This window comes from Heteronotia binoei, chromosome 16, assembly GCF_032191835.1.
Source record: "Heteronotia binoei isolate CCM8104 ecotype False Entrance Well chromosome 16, APGP_CSIRO_Hbin_v1, whole genome shotgun sequence".
NCBI classification, from domain to species: Eukaryota; Metazoa; Chordata; class Lepidosauria; order Squamata; family Gekkonidae; genus Heteronotia; species Heteronotia binoei.
Window position 1 is genome coordinate 2,064,595 of NC_083238.1, and position 23,771 is coordinate 2,088,365.

At 44.7% G+C, this 23,771-nt stretch overlaps 2 protein-coding genes across 10 annotated transcripts in view; both read left to right on the forward strand.

Annotated features, from left to right (window-relative positions):
• R3HDM1 (R3H domain containing 1) overlaps nt 1–19,798 on the forward strand; it is a 157,720-nt gene extending 137,922 nt beyond the window's left edge. For 6 of the 9 annotated variants that reach the window (XM_060256860.1, XM_060256863.1, XM_060256865.1 and 3 more), the window contains 5 exons: nt 10,110–10,264; nt 10,919–11,069; nt 13,974–14,056; nt 17,425–17,509; nt 18,378–19,798. In XM_060256860.1, the coding sequence (XP_060112843.1) occupies nt 10,110–10,264; nt 10,919–11,069; nt 13,974–14,056; nt 17,425–17,509; nt 18,378–18,742 (839 nt within the window). In that variant the 3' untranslated portion in view covers nt 18,743–19,798. Of the gene's footprint in view, nt 1–10,097; nt 10,265–10,918; nt 11,070–13,973; nt 14,057–17,424; nt 17,510–18,377 lie in introns of all 9 variants that reach the window. The other 3 variants (XM_060256861.1, XM_060256868.1, XM_060256862.1) reach the window with 2 other exon arrangements.
• Nucleotides 19,799–23,077: 3,279 nt separating this feature from the next.
• UBXN4 (UBX domain protein 4) overlaps nt 23,078–23,771 on the forward strand; it is a 63,185-nt gene continuing 62,491 nt past the window's right edge. The window contains exon 1 of the mRNA XM_060257225.1: nt 23,078–23,344. Within this exon, the coding sequence (XP_060113208.1) occupies nt 23,263–23,344 (82 nt within the window). The 5' untranslated portion in view covers nt 23,078–23,262. The remainder of the gene's footprint in view (nt 23,345–23,771) is intronic.

Below are 23,771 nucleotides of genomic sequence, written 5' to 3' on the forward strand. Positions count from 1 at the left end.
AAGGATATCAAATTTACAGCTTCTCAAGCATTACCAGAAAATCAGTACGAGATGATTTAAGGATGGTATATCACTCAAAAAGATATTCAAAAGATCGATAAAAACTATAAAGGTATTTGTTGGAAATACAAAGCTACAGATGGCACCTTTTTCATATGTAGAGGACTTAGAATAATAGAATTACAGAGTTGGAAGGGATCTCTAGGGTCATCTAGTCTAACTCCCTGCACAATGCAGGAACTTCACAAATACCTCCCCCTAAGTTCACAGAATCAGCAAATGGCCATCTAGCTGTTTAAAAACCTTCAGAAGAGAGCCCACCACATCCTGAGGAAGCCAGTTCCACTGAGGAACTGGTCTTCAGGAAGGTCTTCCTAATGTTTAGCCAAAAACTCTTGATTTAATTTCAACCACTTGGTTCTGATCTGACTTTCTGGGGCAACAGAAAACAATTCCACACCATCCTTTATATGACAGCCATCAAGTACTTGAAGATGGTGATCATATCACCTCTCAGTCATCTCCTCTTCAGGCTAAACATACCCAGCTCCTTCAACCTTTTCTCATAGGATTTGGTCTCTAGACCCTTCATCATCTTTGTAACCTTTCTCTGGACGCCTTCCAACTTGCTTGTATCCTTATTAAAAGTGTGGTGTTCAAAACTCTACGGCATTCCTCTGATCCAGCAAGCTACTAAATTTCTCAATTAAAGAGATAAGGTTAGTTTGACATGACTGGTTCTTAAGAAACCCATTTTGGTTCTTTGTAATCACAGCCATCTTTTCTAAATGCTCAAAGCCTAACTGTTTGATGGTCAGTTATAACACTTTTCCAGGAATAGACATCAAGTTGACAGGTTGATCTTCCTTTTCCCCCTTCTTGAAGATGGGGACAACATTTGCCCACCTCCAGTCTTCTGGCACCTCACCAGTTCTCCAAGAAATCTCAAAAATAATGGCCAGAGGCTCAGAAATTATGTCCATGAGTTCTTTTAGTACCATTAGATGCAGTTCAACTGGCCCTGAGTATTTAGTTTCATTTAAAGAAACTAGGTGTTTATATACTACCCCGGGCCAATCCTAGGTTGCAACTCACTTCTGTCATCAACTCCCTTCTGTCTTCACGGCAGGGTGCCTGTGATTCAGAGCATGCTGCCGGGCTGCCATCACTCCAACTTGTGCATCAGACGTGGAGGCAGAGCTACAGCAGCCTGGTGTAGCCAGGTTGGTGTAGTGGTTAAGTGTGCGGACTCTTATCTGGGAGAACCGGGTTTGATTCCCCACTCCTCCACTTGCAGCTGCTGGAATGGCCTCGGGTCAGCCATAGCTCTCACAGAGTTGTCCTTGAAAGGGCAGCTTCTGTAAGGGCTCTTTCAGCCCCACCCACCTCACAGGGTGTCTGTTGTGGGGGAAGAAAATAAAGGAAATTGTAAGGTCTCTGATTCAGAGAGAAGGGCAGAGTATAAATCTGCAGTCTTCTTCTTCCTGGTGGCATGTGCTCTATGACACAGCCATAGTGTCACACAGCCACCGCACTCACCCTCACCAGGGGCAGGGCACCTTGCTAGGGCACTGGCCATGCATCAGCACCCTCGAGCCACCACTGTTAACAGCTGCAAGATTTTTTTTTTGCAATGACATGGAAGTTAAAAGTATGCCCAACCTTAGAGACTTGGAAAGAAAAACTTGCTGAGTATGTTATAATGGCAAAACTAACAAGCTGTGTAAAATCAAAGAGTATCAGCAGAAATAGCAAGCCTATTATTTATATTATGAAGTTAATTAAGTTCTATAATATTAAGTGAAGATCTTGAAATCTAATATATTTTGTAATATTAAATAGTCAAAACAATTAGTAGGAATTAAATTTATATTATGAAATATAAAGATAAGGTATAGATTATAATTAGTGTCTAAAATTGGTGTTAAAATTTATTGTAATGTGAGAGATGCTTTTTAATTTTTATTAGATTCTTTTTAAATTCCGTGAAATATCCTATCTGTTCTTTTGAAGAGAGAAAATATTCTTGAACATTGTGGTTATCTGTGATTACTACCTATGTTAATGTACTTGCATCTGGATAATGTTCAGTTATTAATATGTCTGCTTGTTGTGTGCAATTATCTGTGATATTTGTAATGCTTTTCATGAACTTCAAGTTTCCATAATCCCTTCCTTCCTTTCTGTATCCCTACTCCCATTCTTTTTGAGCAAATAAAAATATTATTTATTTTTGCTGATTTCTATTCCTCCCTATCCTGCGAACAGGCTCAGTGTGGAGAACAAGTTAAGGATCACAATAAAACCAAAATATTAACTAGTTCAAACAATTAAAATAATAAAACAATAAACAGTTAAAATTGCTCAATTTCAGGCAAAAGACAAGTCATAATATTGTCAGACTCTGTTCATTGATGTTATTGCTAATTGCTGACTACTAACCATATGGATCAATGTGCATATATGCCTACTAACCTATAGCCATAGAACAGCGGGGGGGGGGGGGCAACGTACAGAGTAGCTTCCCAAGAATATCAAAGGTTGTTAGGCCTGCTTTGAAGTAGAGAGTGTCTGCCAGATTCTCACCTCCTCCCTAGAGGCAGCAAGGACATTGCCGTCGGGAACTGTAACCACCAACTGTAAAAAGATAAGGGGGGAGCCGTGTGAAACTCTCACATGCAAAAGCAGCCTTTGTTTTGGGAATTGGGATGCAGATGCTATTGCTTTGATGTTAGATATTAAATACCAATGAATTGAACTGCTCACCATCAGTTCCAATTCCTATCATGCTGGAGTAACGTTGGAGTGTACAATAAATGCAACTTTGTTTCAAACAATAAGTCTGCTTATTTGGAAACTTCAATGAACCTTCGCTGACAAATATAAGCAGAAGCTGAACCAATGCCACATCAGAAGGCCCGATAAAGGATGGAATACTAAGGCAAGGGAGGCCAGACTAGATATACTATGGACTCCTGCTGCCTCACCCAAAGGCCTAGTGGAACAGCTCCGTTTTACAGGCCCTACAAAAAGGTAGTAGATAAGGTAGGGCTGTGATCTGTAATAGGAACATGTTCCACCAGGCTAGGGCCAGGGTAGAAAAAGCCCAGGCTCTAGTCGAGGCAAGGCGGATGTTCTTCGGGTTGGGGACAACCGACAGATGATGATGAATGTAGAGTCCTTTGGGGCAGATATGGGAAGAGCAGTCCCTCAGATACGTCAGTCCCAGGCTGCGTGGGGCTTTAATTGCCAACACCAGAACCTTGAAGCAAATCTGGTAATCAGTAGGTAGCCAGTGCAATTGGCATAATACCAGCCATGAAGGCAATGCAGTCAGTAATTATGCCATCATATTTTGCACCAGCTGGAGTTTCCAGATTAGCCCGAAGGGTAAGCTCTCGTAGGGTGAGTTACAGAAATCTAACCTGGAAGTGACCATTGTATGGGTCACTGTAGCCAAATCCTGAGGGGAAAGATAGGATCCCTCAATTGAGGATTGCGTGTTGATGTTGACTGTGTGGGAAAGCCTCAAGAACACACCTCAATATAGGCAAAGGATGACTTCTCCAGAAGAATGGGGGCAGGTGCGGGGGGGGGGATCTTCGAACTCAGCAAAGCCCCAGTCGAAGGGGTAGAGACTAAAGAATTTTAGAGGGAACTTGACTGTGTGTATAGAGTGAATTCATTTTATGCATGGTTCCAAGAGAAGTGCATCTCAGATTTGTACGGAAACAGATAAAAGAAGCTGTGTGGAGAGCAGTAAGAGAACAAGAGATTATAATTAAAGGCCAGAGTATAAAAATAATGAGAGAGATACCCTGGTCAATTAGGCAAAGAAGAACAGAATACAAAAGGTTAGCTATATTATTACGAGGGAAAGCAATTACATATAAGTGGCTCATTCTTGAAGATTTACTTTTTTCTTATGAGGCTACACGATATAGAATTGATTCAGTCCTAAAACTAAGAGATTTTCTTGACAATCAAGCAAAGAACTGGCCTAAGCAAAAAAGATGAAAAAATTCTATGGACCCTCCAGGAAATGTTAATGGAAACAGAGGACAACCTAACCAAAGTGCAGAAGATTCATTAGAGTCGGAACAAGAAAGTGAAGAGAATGGGGAGGGGAAAACCCAAGCGGAAACAAGGGTCCAGAAGAAAAAGAAATCTGAGAGGGGAGAAGAAAGAGGAACACAAGCTAAATGACGGCCACTAAAATGAAAATAACTTCAATAAACATTAATGGCTTGAATTCACTGCAAAATAGGGGACAAGTTTTTTTACAATTAAGACGGCTAAATTCAGACATCATCTGCTTGCAAGAAACACATATGAGAAAGAAAGACCAACATTTGCTGGAAAATAAGAAGTTGGGGAAAGCCTTTATTACATCAGTGGGAGATAAGAAGAAAAGAGGTTTAGTAATCTATATTAAAGGAAATCTGGAGGCTAAGTCTCTGTTCGCCTCAGAGGACACTAGATTTCAAATGACAGAAGTAATTAGAGGGGAACAGAAACTACTATTGGTTAATATTTATGCCCCGAGTGAGCAACATGAAGTATTTTTCAATAGACTACATCAAATCATGCAGAAGTATGACTATGAGAATGTATGTGTAATAGGAGATTACAATGCAGTCTTTGATAAAAATATAGATAGAAAATCCTCAAAGAATCTAACATGCAAGAGAGGCAAAGGCCAAACACTACCTAATAGGTTTCTCAAAATGGTGGAAGAATTTATGTGGGCGGACACTTGGAGAACATGTAATTCCATTAGGAAAGATTACACATTCTATTCCCATAGACATCAATCTTGGTTGCGCATAGACATGTGCTGGATGTCTGTAGGGCTGATGAAAGATATAGACCACAACCCACTAACATTAACATTGAGAGGTGAAGTTGGAAAATACATTAATGCCAGGCCCTGGAGCCTCCCGTCCCCTAGCCGCTGCCCCCTGCATCGCGCCCCCCTGTGCCTCCCTCCCTGCTGCGTAGCGCCCCCTCCTCCTCTCTTCCTTCCCCCCTTCCCCACCGTTGGTAAATTTCCGGCTTTGTAAAGCTCCCCCCATTTCCTTGGTGAGGAAAACGGAGCTGAGATAATTCAGCACTGAGGTATGCCGCTGGCATTTCGAAGGGACCACGCCTCCCCCCTCCCCCCCCTCTCACACACACTCTCTCTCTCTCTCTCTCTCTCTCTCTCCCCCAGCCATGACACCCAGGGTCTTTCTTTGAGGGACCTTCTGTTCTCCCCTGCTTCTCCCTGCTGAGTGGAAATGGGCTTCTTCTGCCTCCTATTAGTGGCCAAGATTCTCTCCAGTGGTGACAAACTGGGGTGCATCCTTTAGATTCTTCGAGAGTTTATGCTCGAACAGAATATGGACCTGGCTTGCGTGACTGAGACCTGGATCCGGGAGGGTGATACAGTGGCCCTCTTGCAAACAGCTCCCCCAGGTTACTCAGTCTTCCACCAATCGCGGACTAGCGGGCGGGGGGGAGGAGTGGCATTATTTGCACGGGAGGCTTACTCCATCAGGGCGCTCCCGGCCCCAAAGATTGAGGGTATTGAATGTGCCGGTCTGGCGTGGGAGGATAGAGAGAGGTTGGCGATCTGGCTGGTGTACCGTACGCCTAACGCACCAGCCAACGCCTTACCGTCCCTGCTTGAGGCGGCGACAGGCTGGGCGCTGGAGCACCCAAGGTTGATAATCCTGGGTGACTTCAACGTCCATGCTGATGACCCGTCCTCCAGTCAGGCGGCGGACCTAGTGTCTTCCATGGCGACACTGGGACTCTCTCAATTTGTTGTAACCCCCACCCACCAGGCCGGACACATGTTAGACCTGATCTTTGCAGCTGGGATAGTAGTGAGCGATATAACCGCAGAGGCGGTGCCATGGTCGGATCACTTCGCTCTCAAGGCCCGTGTAGATATGCCTCCCCAAACCTGTTTAGGCGAGGAGCCGATTATGGCTCGCCCGCGGAGCCAAATGGACCCGGAACGGTTCCAGATGGCTCTGCGGGATCCCTGGCCCTCTGGCGACTCCCTCGATGACCTGATTGAGACCTGGAATAGCCGGCTCTCTAGGGCCATCGAGGAGATCGCACCTCGGCACCCTCTGCGACCTCGGACTAAGCTGGCCCCGTGGTATACCCCGGAATTACGCCAGCTGAAACAAGGCCTCAGACGGCTAGAGAGGCAATGGCGACGTACTCGTGACGAAGCGACTAGAACATCTTATAGGAAGTTTATGAAGTCCTATGAGATGGCAATCAAGGCCGCAAAGAAAACATACTTTGCGGCCAAGATCGCATCTGCAAATTCGCTCCCGGCCCAATTATTTAGAATAATTCGGAACCTTACTACAGTGCCACAGGGCAACTCAAAAGCTAAGGAATTGGAGATTGGCTGTGAGGCTTTTGCGAAATTCTTTGCTGATAAGGTCCAATCGCTCCACCATGACTGCCCTGCCAACTTGGATGCAGTAAGCGAACTCGAGGCCCAATGCGTGTCTTCTGATTTAACCCTGGATTGCTTCGACCCGCTCAGCTTGGAGGAGGTCGACAGAATTCTTGGCACTGCACGATCCACAACTTGTGATCTGGACCCATCCCCCTCCTGGCTAATTAAGGCCTGCCAGGAGGAACTAAGATATCCTATACGGGATATTATAAATCGATCTTTTTCAGAGGGTGCTTTCCCAACACCCCTGAAAGAGGTATTGGTCCGCCCTCTCTTGAAAAAAGCTTCATCAGACCCGGCTGAATTGGCACACTACCGACCGGTCTCAAATTTGCCCTTTTTGGGCAAAATTATTGAGAGGCCGTGGCGCTGCAGTTACAGGATTTTTTGGAGGACGCTTCCACCTTAGACCCATGCCAGTCTGGCTTTCGCCCGGACCATGGGACGGAAACAGTCTTGGTCGCCCTCATGGATGACCTCCGACGACAACTGGATCGAGGTGGCTCGGCAGTATTGCTGTTGCTAGACCTATCGGCTGCGTTCAATATGGTCGACCATCGGCTGCTGACCCGCCGCCTCGCCGATGCAGGAATTCGGGGGCTAGCCTTATAGTGGCTCTCCTCCTTTCTTGAAGGTCGGGGACAAAGGGTGGCAATTGGGGGGGAGCTGTCTCAGAGGCACCCACTTCACTGTGGGGTGCCTCAGGGAGCAGTTCTCTCCCCGATGTTGTTCAACATCTTTATGCGCCCCCTTGCCCAGATTGCACGGAGGTATGGGCTGGGTTGTCATCAATATGCAGATGACACCCAGCTCTATCTGCTGATGGACGGCCGGGCTGGCGATGACCCTAAAAATTTGGACCGGGCGTTGCAAGCCGTGGCTGACTGGCTCAGGCTGAGCGGGCTGAAGTTGAATCCAGCGAAGACTGAGGTCCTTTGCGTGGGCCGCGGTGGACCGGGAGGGGAGATTACCCTACCGGCTTTCGACGGTGCGCCACTGATACCAGTGCGCAAAGTCAAGAGCCTGGGAGTGCTACTGGAATCCTCTTTATCAATGGAGGCCCAGATAGCTGCCACTGCTACATCCGCCTTCTTTCACCTCAAGAGGGCGAGGCAGTTGGCTCCCTTCTTGGAGCGCAGCGACCTAGCAACTGTTATCCACACAACGGTCACCTCGAGACTAGACTACTGCAATGCCCTCTACATGGGGCTGCCCTTATACCAAACACAGAAACTTCAGGTAGTCCAGAACGCGGCGGCCAGGCTGCTAGTGGGACTCCCACGGTGGAAACATGTGCGGCCTGGGCTGCGGGATCTGCATTGGCTGCCGGATGTGTACCGTGTTTGCTATAAAGTGCTGGTCATCACCTTTAAAGCCCTATATGGCCGAGGACCTGCCTACCTAAGGGACCGCCTCTCCCCATATGTTCCCCAGAGAGCACTGAGATCTAGCTCTCAAAATCTTCTAACAATCCCTGGGCCAAGAGAGGCTAGATTGAAGACAACCAGGGAGCAAGCCTTCTCAGTAATGGCCCCTCGATGGTGGAATCATCTTCCAGAGATGGTACGAGCCCTGCGGGACCTGAACCAATTCCGCAGGGCTTGCAAAACATTTCTTTTCCAGCTTGCCTTTGAGACAGAACCTGACTAATCTGACGTGTAGCCATTTAACCATCTTGTGGATATTATGACTTATAGTAATTTATAGCACCTATCTTATCTATTTTAGCTATTTTAAATAATTTATTATGTAATTGTTTATATTTAAAATTATTGTTTACATTGTTTTACTTGAATCATGAAATTCCATGTCTGTGAGCCGCCCTGAGCCCGCCTTTGGCGGGGGAGGGCGGGATACAAAAATAAATTTATTATTATTATTATTAGATCTGCCTCTGGAGAATGGTGGAGGGCAAGTGTTATGTGTCCTTGCTCCTTCAGACATTGGTGTGACACACCTGGCACTTTGCCACATAGGGGTCGCTCCTCACAGTGTAGAAGTATTTACATGTGGTAGAATGGAACCGTGTCCTTACAGCAATGGTAGGAGCAGGTGGGAAGCACAGCTGCTTTCCAGCATTTGGTTGGGGAACGTCATACTGATGACAGCAGGAGCAGAGAGAGTTGGGGTGTAGAAGTTGTGGATGTGTCACCACCACCACTCTCTAAGTCACTGACATCACTGTCCTCCATTCCAAACAGTGTTTCATACTGCTGATTTTTCAGTGGAGTCAAAAACTCTTGAGCAGCTGTTGAGAGTCATATGGATGGAACAGTGGAAGTGGGCACTGAGAATCCCAATGATGATGTGCTGGGGAGGTTGTCTGCGGGGGGGGGGGGGGAGGCTGTGTTCATTTCCAGTGACCATTTAACACACAGGAGGATGAGGGCATCCTCCTGCAGCCACAAACGCAACCAAGCACTCAACCACAGCCCAGAAGAGTTGATCAAGAGGGTGGGGGTCTTGGCAAGTTGGCAGAAAGGAAACAGGCAGGCAGAGAAGCCCCCTAAAGAAAAAGCCCAGTATAGAGGGAGTATGAAATGGCATGGAGGACTGGAGCAGTTACATCACTCAAGGATCCCCAAGGCTGGAACAGCTGTGCCTCCCACCTGCTATTGGTGTTTCTTACGCTGAAAAATATCACCCCCACCATTGTTTAGCTGTTCCATGCCAGTTGTTCTGGTTTCCATTTACCTTTAACGTTTTAATTTACCGAGCCACTCCAGAAGTTTGGTGAGTGTTCGGTGAGCACATGTTCTACTGAAGATTATTACTTCTTGACCCCTGATCTGGCCAAAACTCATCATGAATTTTGGCTTGTCAGCTGGCTCATGCCCATCCCCAATGGCTACTATACAGAATGCTTCACAAGGTTTTTGATACCAGTATTTCAACTCTGATATATTACCTTTTCAGTAATCATTAATAGTGGAATAAACTTTATGCAGAATATATGTGGATGTGGTTTTTTGTTGAACTCAAAGGACCTTTATCATGTTCTAGAGTTCTTATTGTAGTAGCACTGTATGAACACAAGGAAAGAGACCATTTTTCCTCTTGAATAATAACCATTTAATATAAAGATATACAACAGCGGATGCAGTGAAATATTAGGTATTCTCTGACATTATAAAGGTACAATCAGAAAATTTCTACCTAACTGGAATTTTAGAGAGAACGTACTATATATTCTTTCTGCATTAGATCAAGTCAGTGGCCTGCAGTTCTCTTTACAGCTACTTTGGCCCTTTAGTATTTATACTACTTTATTGCAAAAGTGTTAAAAAGAGGCTGGAAGGTCCATAAAATGGTTTTCCATATGTGTAAAAGAGTCTAAGCACAAATTTTAGTTTTCTGTTCAGTCATTTCCCCAAAAAGCTGTGAAGTACATGTCTTTGTTTTGTGTTTCAGAAAAGTGCAGAATGAACTTGCCATATAAATGCTGTTTACTGAATTTTCAGAGAATTCACTTTATGAGTTATTCATCAGCCAACTAATAGTTTGTGAAAGTAGTCTTCAACATTTGCTTTCCTGTGCAGCTTTTTAAAATTTTGTTATTACCTAATTCTTAGTATTCAGGAAGGGGTAGTCTGCAAATTTAACCATGTTCTTTTCTAATCTCATTTTATAGCAGTAGCACCACCGGCAGGAGGAATGGTAATGATGCAACTCAATATACCCAACAATCCTCAGCCTCGACCCCATTCACCTCCACAGTGGAAACAAAATAAATATTATTGTGACCATCAAAGAGGGCAGAAGTCAACAGATTATGGTGCTTTGGACAGCTCTGCACAGGTATGCCTTGCCCTATGTATTGAACGCTTCAGGTTATTTTTTTTTATTAAAACTTTATTAAGAAATCATAATGCGTTGCTGCTACTCAATTCTTTGTTTTTCTTTTTGAACATTGTATTTATTGAAAACAGCTGAGGGAATTATTCCAAGTGGCAAGCAGTGAATCAGCATCTTTTTTAGTGTTCTTCGTTTATTTGAGGAAATCTGTTTGGTATATTGGCTTTTACACAAATCTGTGTTTTGTGACTCCAGATGCTTCATCACTCGTAGAACTAGTTGGGAAAGCAGGGATAGGCTTAGTCTTACCGGCAAAGAAATAGGAAGGAACAGAGCAGCAACAAGGAAAAAAGAGACAGCAGTGTTGGGATTGATTCTAGCAAGAATGAGCTCTCAAGAAGCACCCTGCCCTATTTCTTTTATATAGGAAAGAAGGCATAACACTAAAACCTTCTAAAGCTACTGAATTTATGCACAGAAGAAATTCTAACTTTGCCTAGATTGCCATTTCATGCATCATAATCATAATGCAGGTTCAAAGAAGCATCTGTTTGTAAACACTGGATAAATATGGGAACTGACTGTACAGTTTTCCAAATAAACAAAAAGGACTGGTTTCCCCTACTCATGTATATTTTCTTTCTTTGCATCATAAAGTTACAGCACAGTCCACAAATAGGTAGTCCTGCTGCCTCTCCAGCCCAGTCACCAGCACCAGCTCAGCTGTCAAACATGAAGAACATCCGTCCCACATTAACACCTCTTCCTCTTGTGGCCCCATTCTCTAGAACTTTTGTCCCTGGACAAGGTAAGCAATTGAATTAGCTAAGAAATTAAGAGATGTTTACATTGTCTTGGATCTTGTTCATCACAAGTGGTGATCTTCCCACTTGTTTCCTCTGAAATTTTGCCCCATGGATCTCCAGGAACACAATGGGTTTGAGAAAGCTGCTGTTGAGATAAAAGAATTGGCAGAAATCTCCCAGATGTGGAAGTAGTTTCCGCAAACAGAAATAGTACTTAGAATCCAAGCCTGTTGAGATTGTTTCTATTGGGTTGGAGAGAGAAGCTAATATTTTTATTTTAAAAATAGTGAAATTGTCTTGCTTCTTTGATACCCTGATTGAGTTCCCATAAAGTTAAGGAATAGACTATACTAATTAACTGCAAGCACTGCAAGTTTGGGAAATTCTGAATGTTGATATTGTTGGTCAGAAAACCATAGTAAGATTGTCAGAAAGACATTTTAAAGTTAGAACACCAAACCTTACTCAACTGACTATTATCTTGTGTAGATTTGTACAAGGTACTAACTAACTTTTAACTCTGGTTTTTCAGCCAGTTTCATTCATTATGCTCAGATAGCTACAGTTAGATTGATGAAGAGTTTGGCAAAGGACCTAGAAATCAACTATGCAAAATTTCCAGAATATGCATATGGAGTCGGCCGATGCTGTGCAGTCTGCACTGGCTACCAATCGAGTACCGGATCCGCTTCAGGGTTTTAGTATTGACATTTAAAGCCTTGCGCGGCCTGGGACCAGCATACCTGCGGTACTGTCTCTCCCCATATGAGCCCCGGAGGTCATTACGATCAGCCAGCCAACATCTTCTGACCATCCCTGGCCCAAGGGACATCCGGCTTGCCTCAACCAGGGCCAGGGCTTTTTCGGCCCTGGCCTCAACCTGGTGGAATCAGCTCCCTGTGGAGTTTCGGGCCCTCCAGGATTTGTTGCTGTTCCGGAAGGCCTGTAAGACGGAGCTGTTCCACCGGGCCTATGGCTGAGGCAGATGGACGTCCTTATCATTTAAACCACCACCCCCCCCCCGCACTGATTGTTTAAAATTAATATAGCTGAGATTTTTGAACATCTAGGTTGAGACGTATGCCTAATTGATCTGTCCACACCATCCATGCCTCCTTAACTTAATTAATGTGAGCTGTGGCTTAATTGTCTTAATTTTAAACTCTTTAAACTGTTTTAATTGTTATTAAACTGTTTTGATAGTTTTATTATGTTGGAAGCCGCCCTGAGCCCACTATAGGAAAGGGTGGCCTATAAATCTACGGAAATAAATAAATAAATAAATAACAAGGAGATGATACTGTCATGAAGTCTGAAGAGTTTATGGGAGTAATCTTCTATTCCTCCAACAGCTGGATTCCCTTTTTACATTATTATGGTTAAGGGGGACGTTTAGGGATGGGCATGGACCAGAAAAATGGAGGTCCGTGAAGGTTCAAGGTTTGTGAATTTCACAAACCATGAACTTCTACAGACTTTCCTGGTTTACGAACCATGGGAACCCAGAAGTGGTTTCTGAAGGCATTTAAATGGCTCCTGAGCTCACTCGCATGGATTGCTCAAATGGAGTTGCCTAAAAAAATTGTGGCCTATGGGCAGTACATCCAAACTGCAAATGCATGGACTGGGCAAATGGACTACAACCCAGCCCGTGATGAAATTAGGTCCATGAACCAATCTGTGCCCATCCATAGTGAAGTTACACAGGATCATATTTTCTGAGGTTTTGGGTTTTTTGCATTATACCTCATATGAGATTTCTGGTCAGTGGCACAACTTTACTTGTTTTGCCCACCTATTGTGCTTGGGTTTAATGCAAGTTAAATAAGTTTGTCCTCAAGCACTATTTAAAGCCTTAGTCTTACCTTATGCGTTCCTCCATCTCTCCCCCCCGCTCAGTCCTCCCACTTCCTATTAATTAATAGCCATGATAATAAACAAAGACAAGGGTCCCTTGAAAAACACAGTGGTGTAATGTGCTTTTGATGGGTTGGCCCCCTGTGCCCAATTTTGTGAAAATAGCATTTCCTTCTGCTTTTTGTAATCAAAGATAGCAAATAACATCTTTTTGGGGAAAATGAATATGGCAGAAGTTGAGTGTTTCTCTTGAAAAACCCATAGGATGTTTGCTGACAATTAAAGGCATTCTTGTGAGCCAAAAGGAACTTTCCTGATTCCCCCTCCTACTGCAGATCACTACGGTCACTAAAATCATTGGGGGAGGGGGGGTGAACCCTCCCCCAGGAACTGTGTGATGAGCAAAATGGAGGGTCTTTTGCAGGGCTTTTTTGTAGAAAAAGCCCAGCATGGACTCATTTGCATATTAGGCCACACCCCCTGACACCAAGCCAGCCAGAACTGCATTTCTGTGTTTTCCTGCTCAAAAAAAGCCCTGGTCTGTTCTGGGAAGCAGGCAATCAGTGAAAATTCTCTGTTGGCCAAAAACAGCCTTTAGAATTGATTCCATAGTATTTGGGGTCTTTAACAGTACTGATGAATCTTGAACTAGGGTTTTTAAATTGTGTTTTTAGGTTATGTTGTAAATATGATTCGAATACTCTCTAGTCATTGTTTTTTTTAATTCAGTGCAAAACAAAGTGTGAAAATAGTGTTTTCTTGTAGCAGTTTGCCTTTGTTGCCTTGTAAATTTTTTGGCTTTACACAAAAAATGCTTCCTTTCAGTACTCTATAAAATGCACCTGTAATACTATAGGTGTTTATTTAGGTTTGTGTTATCTGTTTGATAAAAAGCTCCTTTTAAGATGATAAATTGTAATTTGTTTGATTGTGTTAGTTATTTGGTTTGGCATTATTGTCTTGTATACAGACTTGGATCTTATTGGATCTCATACAACAGATTGTATGAGTTTGTATATCTGAAATTAAATTTCATTCTTTGTTTTCAGGTGACACCAGATACCCATTGCTTGGTCAGCCATTGCAGTACAATCCTCCATCTCTGCTACATGGACACATAGCAGGTCCACAGGTGGGGGGGAAATCCACTATAGGAAAGATAGCCCCATATATATGGGGAAATGATATTACAAATATGTTGCTTTCCTGCTAAAGGGGATCTATTTGGTATGTTGATGAAAGCATTTTTAAGGAAAATGACCAATTGAGACAATCAATATTTTACTTAATTGTACCATGCATTGAAAAGTGTAAATTGAGGTATTTCCAGAGAATTCAATTAATAATAATAATAATAATAAATTTTATTTGTATCCCGCCCTCCCCGCCTCGGCAGGCTCAGGGCGGCTAACAGCATTTCTCAATAACATACAATATAATAAAACCTTTAAATTTAACAATATAAAACGATATAAAACATTATTTAACAACATTAAAACCAGTCTATACAATTAATGGCTTGGATCCAGCCGTAATTTCTGCTGAGAAACATGGAAGCATGAATTTCTCACCTGTAACTGAAGATACTCACTGGTATCCTGCTTTTGAGGGACAGGATAGGGGGAATTTGTTTGCAGCAGGAAGGGGGGGAAACTACATGTGCCCCCTTGCCCAGATTGTCTGGAGATATAGGCTGGTTTGCCACCAATATGTGGATGCCACCCAGCTCGTATCTATTGATGGGGGGGGGGCAGTCCAGCTGCGCCCTGAGAGTTCTGGACCTGGCATTGCGAGCTGTATTGAAATGGCTCAGGAAGAGCAGACTGAAGCTGAATCCAGCGAAGACAGAGGTCCTGTGCCTAAGTCGTGGTGGCTTGGGTAGAGAGATCCCTCTGCCAGCCTTTGATAGGGCACCATTGGTGCCAGCTTCGAAGTTCAAGAGCTTGGGTGTTCTCCTAGAGCCGTTGCTGGTAATGGAGGCCCAGGTAGCAGCCACTGCCAAATCTGCATTTTATCATCTTAGATAAGGCAGTTGGTTCCATACCTAGAGTGCAACAACTTGGCAACAGTGATCCACACGATGATCATCTCAAGAATTGACTACTGTAACACCCTCTACATGGGACTGACCTTGACTCAGATTCAGAGGCTGCAACTGGTGCAAAATGCAACAGCCAGGTTGTTAATGGAGCTACCTGTATGTGTGCACATTCAGCCTGTGCTGGAAACATTGCACTGGTTGCCTGTGGCATTCTGGATTCGCTTCAAGGTGCTGGTCATAACGTTTAAAGCCCTATATGGTCTGGGACCTGCTTACCTTCAGGACGACCTCTCCCCATATGTGCCCCAGAGAGCACTTCGTTCAGAGTCTCAAAACCTCCTTAAGATCCCCGGACCAAAAGAGGCTCAACTGTCCAGTACCAGAGCCAGAGCGTTCTCAATAATAGCCCCTGTTTTGTGGAACGCCCTCCCCAAAAATGTCAGGGCCATGTGGAACCTGCCACAGTTCCACCGGGCCTGTAAGACCGAATTATTTAAACTCACTTTTAATGGTTGAAGGGAGGTAGCTATTACTCCACAGCACCGATCATCCCACTGATTTATTCTAACTGAAACAAGAACATCAGAGAAATTAGAAATACACATCTTGGTTTTAGGATTGTAAATTGTATGAATGATTTTTTGTGTATTTTGTTTTTAATGTTTATGTGGTTTAATTTGTTGTTGTTAGCCGCCCTGAGCCCATCGGGAGGGCGGGATATAAATTTGATAAAATAAAATAAATAAATCAGAGAAAATCCACCCCATCCCACTTCTGCAGAGACAGTCGGGGATCCAATTCAGGATTTCTCTTTTCTGATGTAAGATGATCATACAAATTTGTGAAGACTTGAGTGTTGCATAAGCAAATACAGAACTCAGAATAGGCCATTATCATAGAAATGTTCTTGGGCCTTGAAACACTATAGCACTACTTAAATTGACTGATACAGATGCATCCTCTAACCCACTGGTCCCCAACCTTTTGGGCTCCAGGGACCAGCTCCAGGGCCAGCCCGCCGACAGCGGCCCCAGAGCCGGCAGGGTGGGGGGGCCCAATTCGACCTCCCCCCCCACGGTGCCTCCTCCCTCCTGTTTTCCTCCCCCTCCTTCGCTCCCCCACACAGCCTCACAGCTTCCTCCCCCCATTTTTCTCCTCTCTCTTTCCCCCCCTGTGTAGCCTTGCCACCTCTTAAAGGTGCAGCTTGACTCCTATTTTGTTCTACTGCTTCAGACCAACACGGCTGCCCACCTGGATATATCCTCCTCCCCCCATTTTCCTCCTTTGCCCCCCCCCATGCAGCCTCACCACTTCCTGCCCCCCCACACCCTGTTTTCACCATTTTAAGACAGGGGAAGGGCTGGTGAAGTCCTCCCAGGCCACCCCCCCACCAAACAGCTGCAGGGGGGGGGAACTGCTGCAGCAAGCGGCAGCCGAGGGCATGTGGCGCCCCAGGCAGGCACCCCCTGCAGTGCTTCAAATCCCCGCTCCCGCGGTGCTCACCCCCTCCTTTCTTTCCCTTTCCTTTCTGTCCTGTTCCATCGCCTCTCCCCACCCCGCACGTGCAATCACAGCGTGGCGGCGGCAGGGCTGGGCAGAGGCAACAGGAAGGGAAGGAGGGGATGGGTGGCGGCGGTGGGCTCGGAGGAGGAAGCAGACATGCCACAGCCCGGGGGGGGGGGGAAGCGACGGGATGGGAAGAGAAGAGAAGGAGGTGACGGAGGTAGAGGCAGGAACGCTGTGGCTGCAGAGCCCAGGCACAGGGGGGCAGGAGGCAAAGGGACGGGAAGGGAAAGGAAGGGTGGCCGCTGGCAGCAGCAAGCAACGCTGCCCTTGCATCCTTTCCACTTGGGAAGGAGGCAAGGGCAGTGTCACTTGACACTGCTGCAGCCGTTTTCCCGGCTGATCAGCTGATCAGTGGGAGGTTGGTGGAGGTGGGGAGGCTGCGCCGGGGGGTGAAGGGGGAGGAGGAAACGGGGAAGGAGGAGGTGCCACGGGGGGGGGGCGGTGAGGCTGCGTGGCCCATTGAAAACAGGCCGTGGCCCAGTACCGGTCCCCAGCCCAGGGGTTGGGAACCCCTGCTCTAGTCTAACCCATTTAGTCCAAGAGTTGGTGGGGTGTGATGACTAAGATGAAAAGGTTTTCCTTGCCCTGGATCTACCATATACATTTTTCCTTCTAAGGAAAGCATTAACAGAGTCATTTGAATCCCAGAGAGGTTCATTCACCATGCTGCAGTACAGTGAATGAACATATTTGGAATGTATGTTGTAGGCCATCCCCCCCTGTAGTTGAGTAAAGTTATTTGCAAGGGAATACAGCAATATACCCCTTGATAAGATACAAAATGATTCTACATATTTTCCCAAATAAAGGGAAGCATGCAAAATTTATATAGCGGTAGGGGGAGAATGGGGCAAATTTCAGCCTTAACTCTTTTTTTCCCTCTCTGTATGTAGTGTCATTCTGGAAGCAGACATGGGAATAGAGGAAGAAAACCAGCTAAGAAGGCTGCTTCAGCAGATCTTGGTGCAGGAGAACCTGGTAGGTGATTCATTATGTAGCACTTCTCTTTGATGCATCTTAAGCGCAAGGAAAAGTATATAATACAGATTTAGAATAAGCTAATTTTTTAAATGTTAAAAAAATACCTATTAGAGTTGGCTAAATCCTAATCTGTGGTGGCAATCCAAGTACAAGAGCTTGAATCTAAGAACCTTGTCTATTATTCCATTACACATAAACTTTGTTTCATCGTATCTGCTTGTCGCATAGTTGAAATCTCATTTCAGCAGTATCTGTGTATTTATTATAATTATATATCTCTATAACTTTGGCCATCCCATTTTAAGCACTTTGATTTTAATACTGCCACATTAATATCTGCTTAAATTTAGTGCCTAATTAGCCTATGTGAACCTTCGTGCCTCAGTAGCCTGTGGTCAAAGAGGTTGGCTGTGATCATTATTTGGATGGGAGACAATCAAGGAATACCAGGGTTATGACGCAGAGGCAGGCAACGGCAAATCAGTTCTCAAGATCTCTTGCCCTGAAAACCCTAAAGGGTCACCATAAGTCAGTTGCAATTTCACAGCAATAACAACAAATGGCTAAAGAGAAAGTTTTTTGAGAAACTTATATTAGTGATTGAGGGAGTCTTAATGTATGCCCATGTGCTACATCACCACATGCAGTACATTTTTTAAGTAGCTGCCCCATAGTTATTGTCACTGGCTTGCATGACTATTATTTGGTTTAATCAAGTCTGACTAGTGATAGGCCAAAGGTCAGAGGCAGGAACTGACTGCTGAGCAATACAAAAAAAATGCATGTGTGAGTTTTCTAAATGAACAGTTCGTGGTATCATATGACTCATCCAATAAGTTCTCTTTAATCTTCCATTTGTCTTCAGTTGTAGGAAAAGTCTTGGAAATCACTGAACTGCCAGACGGAATAACTCGTGCAGAAGCAGAAAAGTTATTTGTGGAACTTCTTAAAGTTGGTGCCAAGATTCGGTGGTTACGAGATCCACAATCCCTACAGGTGCAACAACACCACCACCATCGCTATTGTGGCAGTGGAGACAGTAATGTGAGCCCTGAACCTTCCAAACGTAGTGACTTGGCATCTACATACACCGTTCTAGCAACATTTCCAACAATGTCAGCAGCCCAAAATGCATTGAAGAAACAAAGTAACTCACTGAACAAATTTAGGCTGAGAACAAGCAAGAAGCACTACGACTTTCACATTCTGGAACGGGCTAGTTCTCAGTAGCAGCTACACCATTGAACATGTTCAGCCTTTATTACTTCCATGCCCTTATCTCCTCTACTTTGATTGGCTTGCTGTTTTTTGGGTTTTTGCTGTCTTCATAAAGACTCCTTGGATGTCACTGTCTTTGAAGAATAAACCCAGTGATCCAGGTAGAAGATGGGGGTGGGGGGTTGCAGTTAAATTATCAGCAGCTTCCCAACAAAGAAGAAACCCTGCTGTGACATGAAATGAACAGGCAGCTTTCCCTGAAGAATGCTGTTAAAATGCCCCTTTTGTAGTAGTTTCATTTTATATTTCCAAATTCTTGTATCAGATCCAAAGCTCTGTTGTACAGTAAACTTTTGTTCATAAGGAATATCCACATTCTTACCTGTATTTTGTAATTCCTTTGCACACAGCCAGCACACTTCTATCAGTTTAATGGGAGGGATTTGGGGAGGGAAGGGGGGAAAGGAGCGTTTTAAAGGAATTCCACAGCATTTTGAGCCTGATATACAGAAGGCAAGAAAGTGGCGTATTACTCTTCTCCTCTGCTCCTATTCTGATATAACGGAATCCAACAATAACTACTGAAAAACTTCTCCAGTCCTTCCCTTTCAAAGTTTACTTAGGAAGTGTGAACAGTAACTGCCAATAAACTCTAGTCTTGAACAGCTCTTTTTCTGTCTCAACAGGATACCTATTAACAAAGAAAAATGAACACTGCACCAGATTTTAACTAGAGCCCATTTATTTTCAGCAAACAGTGAGGAAATTAAATGTGACTTCCCAAATGGCAAAAAAGTTTGCACTTTAATTTTGGTCCCATCACTATGGATCTTTTTTTTTTCTTTTTTACCATAAGAGTAATTGCATTCGATAAGTGCTGGAAACTTCTTTAAGTGATTTAAATGTTTTTTCATCATTTGTAGAGGATCACTGGACATCAAATGATTCATTGCACATATAAGAGAGACACCTTTTTTCAATTTCTGTATAATTTGCAAGGCTGTACAATGTGTGCTGATGCAAGCCTTTCTTCAGTTCAGAAAAAAAAATAAATGTTTACAAGTACAAGTTTGACCAGTGTATTTTTTTAAAAATGAGAGAGTGATCTGAAAACTAAATGGACATATTTGATCTCTGCACATAGAAGATGCTTAAGCAGGCATGATGTCATTTAACATCAATGTGAGTTGTGTGAGACTTCTGCTGGCAGAGAATATGTAACAAATTTTGATAGCTGTATTTTGCTCAACTTCTTACAAGACAAAACTTTAGAGAGTATTTGAATTGAACTGATTTTGTTTATAAACTTATGTACTGAAACGCTACCCCAGCTTTCTCCCGCATAGTGGAATCAAAAGCAGGCAGCAACAGAGATTACAATAATACCAACAATTAAAAAAAAACCCAAAAGGAAATTGCCAGCAAGATTCATGCATGTCACTAAACCAGAGTTCAAAGGTAAGATGTTAATATTAGCAGTCTGAATACTGTTCTATAGCACACTTTGCTTCCCTTAATTTGTGCCCCATGGGTATTATGTTTGTCTGAATATAGGCAAAGCGTATCAATTTGATGCACATGCTTCCTGTCCCCAAAATCAGAAGCACAGGGGTGGGTCCAATCATCCTCTAAGTAGCCTTCCTCAAAGGAAGATCTGGGTTAATCAAAGCAAATCATCGCAAGGTGTCTTGTGAGAAATCATGGAAGCAAAAAACAATTTAGATGACCTCCACCTGTAGGACAGGCATTGACTCAACTGTTCTCACCATTCCTTGCCTCCTAGGCAATATTCATCACATGAGGTCGGGACCTTGCAACAGTGATCCACGCGACGGTCACCTCAAGATTGGACTACTGTAATGCCCTCTACTTGGGGCTGCCTTTGTGCCGGACCCAGAGGCTGCAGCTAGTGCAGAACGCAGCGGCCAGGCTGTTGTTAGGACTCCCGAGGTGGGAGCATATACAGCCAGGGCTGCGCGAACTGCACTGGCTGCCGATTACATACCGGGTCCAGTACAAAGTGCTGGTCGTTACCTTTAAAGCCCTATATGGCCGAGGACTGGCGTACCTGAGGGACCGTCTTTCCCCATATGAGCCCCAGAGAGCACTGAGGTCAGCCGGGAAAAATAAACTGACTATCCCTGGGCCAAAAGTGGCTAAACTCCAGAACACCCGTGCACGGGCCTTTTCAATCGTGGCCCTATGGAATCAGCTCCCGGAGGAGGTGCGGGCCCTGCAGAGCCTTGATCAGTTCCACAGGGCCTGCAAGACCACCCTCTTCAAGCTAGCGTATACGGACTGCTGAATTATGGCTGTTTAACAAAGGGACCTGCCAATATGGTTCTGTTTAAAGACCTGTATTATGATGTAAACTGACAGAAATTAGCGCTGAAATACCACCGTCACTGTCAGATTAAGTTAAATTAAGTTAAATTTTAATTGTATACTGACTGGTTTTTAAATAATGTTAATTTTAAAGTCTTATATTTATTGTATTGTATGTTTATAAATGTTGTTAGCTGCCCTTATTATGTTTTGGCAGTGGTGGTTTAATTAATTTACAAACTTGTACATTTCTGTATATGTGGGAAATTCTCCTAACATATCTTCTTGTTTGTGGATGGTCTAATTTTTCTGCTTAATTGACTGGCATGAGGGCAAAATGCTTACTATTAAATACAGTGATCATACAAACCATCCAATCAGACAGGATCCCTTCACTGTTATACTAATGACATTGGGATGGAGAATTTTTCAGTCTAGTTCTTGGACTGATGTTGGTATGTCAGTGAATACTTAAATGTTCAGAACTGGGATAGAAAAGCAAGATGACTGTGATGTAATTTGTGAGTTTCTAACCCTAAAATGTTCTGATCCTAAAACTAACATTAAGAGCTGAGATTAAAGTTTTGAAAAGGGGAGACCTTTCAGAAATATCTAATGCTGCTTTTAAACAACAATGTGTGTTTATGGAAATGACAGTAGTAAATGTTCTCATTCAAATGGATTGCAGTAAAAACAGAGTTTGTGACACCTTGAAGACAATTCTGTTTCATCAAAAAAAAAGATGTTCTAGGCTCCTGTTACAGAAGACTTGTCGTGGTTATCTTGGAGAATGGAAGCAATAGATTAATCAGAGCAACATGATCATACAGCATTATAGCCAGTCTCACTCTCCCTTCAAGATTCTGAAAATTTTTAGAATTGTGCTAAGATAGAACCTACCAGTCTTGGTCATTGTGTCTGCATCTAACATAATTAGACCTTTTCTGCAGTAGCAGCCGCTCAACCCTCAGATCAGGAAGACTCGGGTGAAATTGGAGGGAGACATGAGTCAAAATGCACCATGCAACAACTGGTGGGGAACTGTTCGTTTGAGCCGAGGAAAGCAGAAGTCCAAGGGCAGAGCAACTGTACTGGGGAAACAGTTTTCGCTTTTAATATCTGCTTCCTAGCATTCAGAACCACAGAAACATAAATGTAAACATGTCATTTCACCTCCTGCATGTTTGTGAAGAAGTCAGTCCCTTGAGGCTTATTAGCAGGAGTGGAAAGGATAAATTTAACAGCTGCAGAAATGTATTTCTATATTTTCCTCTCAACAGTGGTTAAGGTGAGGCCTGCAGATCTCCCAGAATTACAACTGATTTCCAGAGATCACCCCGGAGAAAATTGCTGATTTGGATGGTGAACTCTTATGGCGTATACCCTTCTGAGAGACCTTCCCTTCCCCAATCCCAGACTCCACCCCAGTCTAGTGGTATTTCTTTTCAGTGAAGAAACTATACTCACTTGCAAAAATAATACCAAGGTTTTTAATGTTAGTTTAGGGGGATTCTTTGTTATACAGGGCAAGGGAAAGTCACTATAGTAGTATTGCCAAAAGCAACATGAGGAATTTCTAAAGATTTGCAAGTGTGGCATGGGGAGAGTTGGGTTTGAGGTGTAATTAATTATCTTATGACAGTGGGTGTCATTGGGCAAGTTAGGTTTATTTTTTGGGCAGGTTTGAGTGGGGTTGGGAATCAAACTGATTTCCCAGGGAGCAAGGCTGCCGTTCCCGGGACTGGAGGGGATTCAGGGTGCGCATGAATGTGCGCGGGGCCCTCCATTGGGCCCTGTGGAGACAGGTCCCCATAGGATATAATGGGAAACCGACCTGTGGGTGTTGGGCGCGGGGGGGCACCAAATTGTCGCCCCCTCAAAACAAAGGAGTTTCCAAAGCAGGAGCCGCTTTATTTGCTTCGCGGCCTCTGCAGTGCGGACTCCCCGGGCTCCTCGGGAGCTGGCGACGACTGCTGCCTCCAGCGCTGCTCTAAGGGGAAACCGCTGACGGGACACGAAGGCGGCTGCTCGCCCCCCCGCTTGCATCACGGGCGCATGCGCAGTGCTCGGCGGAGAAGCCCGAGTCATCGCGACCCCAGCGGGGTGACGTTTGTGACGCGCACGCGCGCCGAGGGGAACGGGCGGTTGGGCCGCGCAGCGGGAAGCGTCAGAGCCGGGCTCCTTCCCCGTTGCCAGCCGCCGCCATCATGCTGTGGTTCCCCGGCACCATCCCGGCCGCCATTGCTGCCGCGAAGCAGCGCGGCGCGGTGTTCGTGGTGTTCGTGACAGGTACGGCGCCCCGGGCCCGGCGGGAGAGCTCCGGCTGGGCCTCCCCTCAGGGCCCGCTGCTCCCGACGCCTGCGGAGGGAGGGAGGGAGGGGGGGGGGCGGAGAGGGTGAGGAAGTCGCGCAGCTGGTCCCCTGGCGGCCCTTCCCCCATCAAAGGATCTTCCAAGCAGGCCGCTCCACGGCTGAGCAGCAGCCGGACCCGCTTCCTCTTTCTGTGTTTCTCCGCCCCTGCAGTAGCCGCAGAGGGGCCTGAAGCTGGAAGCTCCAGCTTGGCACTCCGCTGTGTTCCATGGCCTCCCTGTTGTGTCGTGAGAAGGAAATGAAAAGCCTTTCTCATATTTATTTCAGGGAGTAGATTTAAGTGAACACTGCTGAATGTTGCTCAAAGATGACTTGAAGGAACAAATAGAAATTCTTAGTAAGTTTTA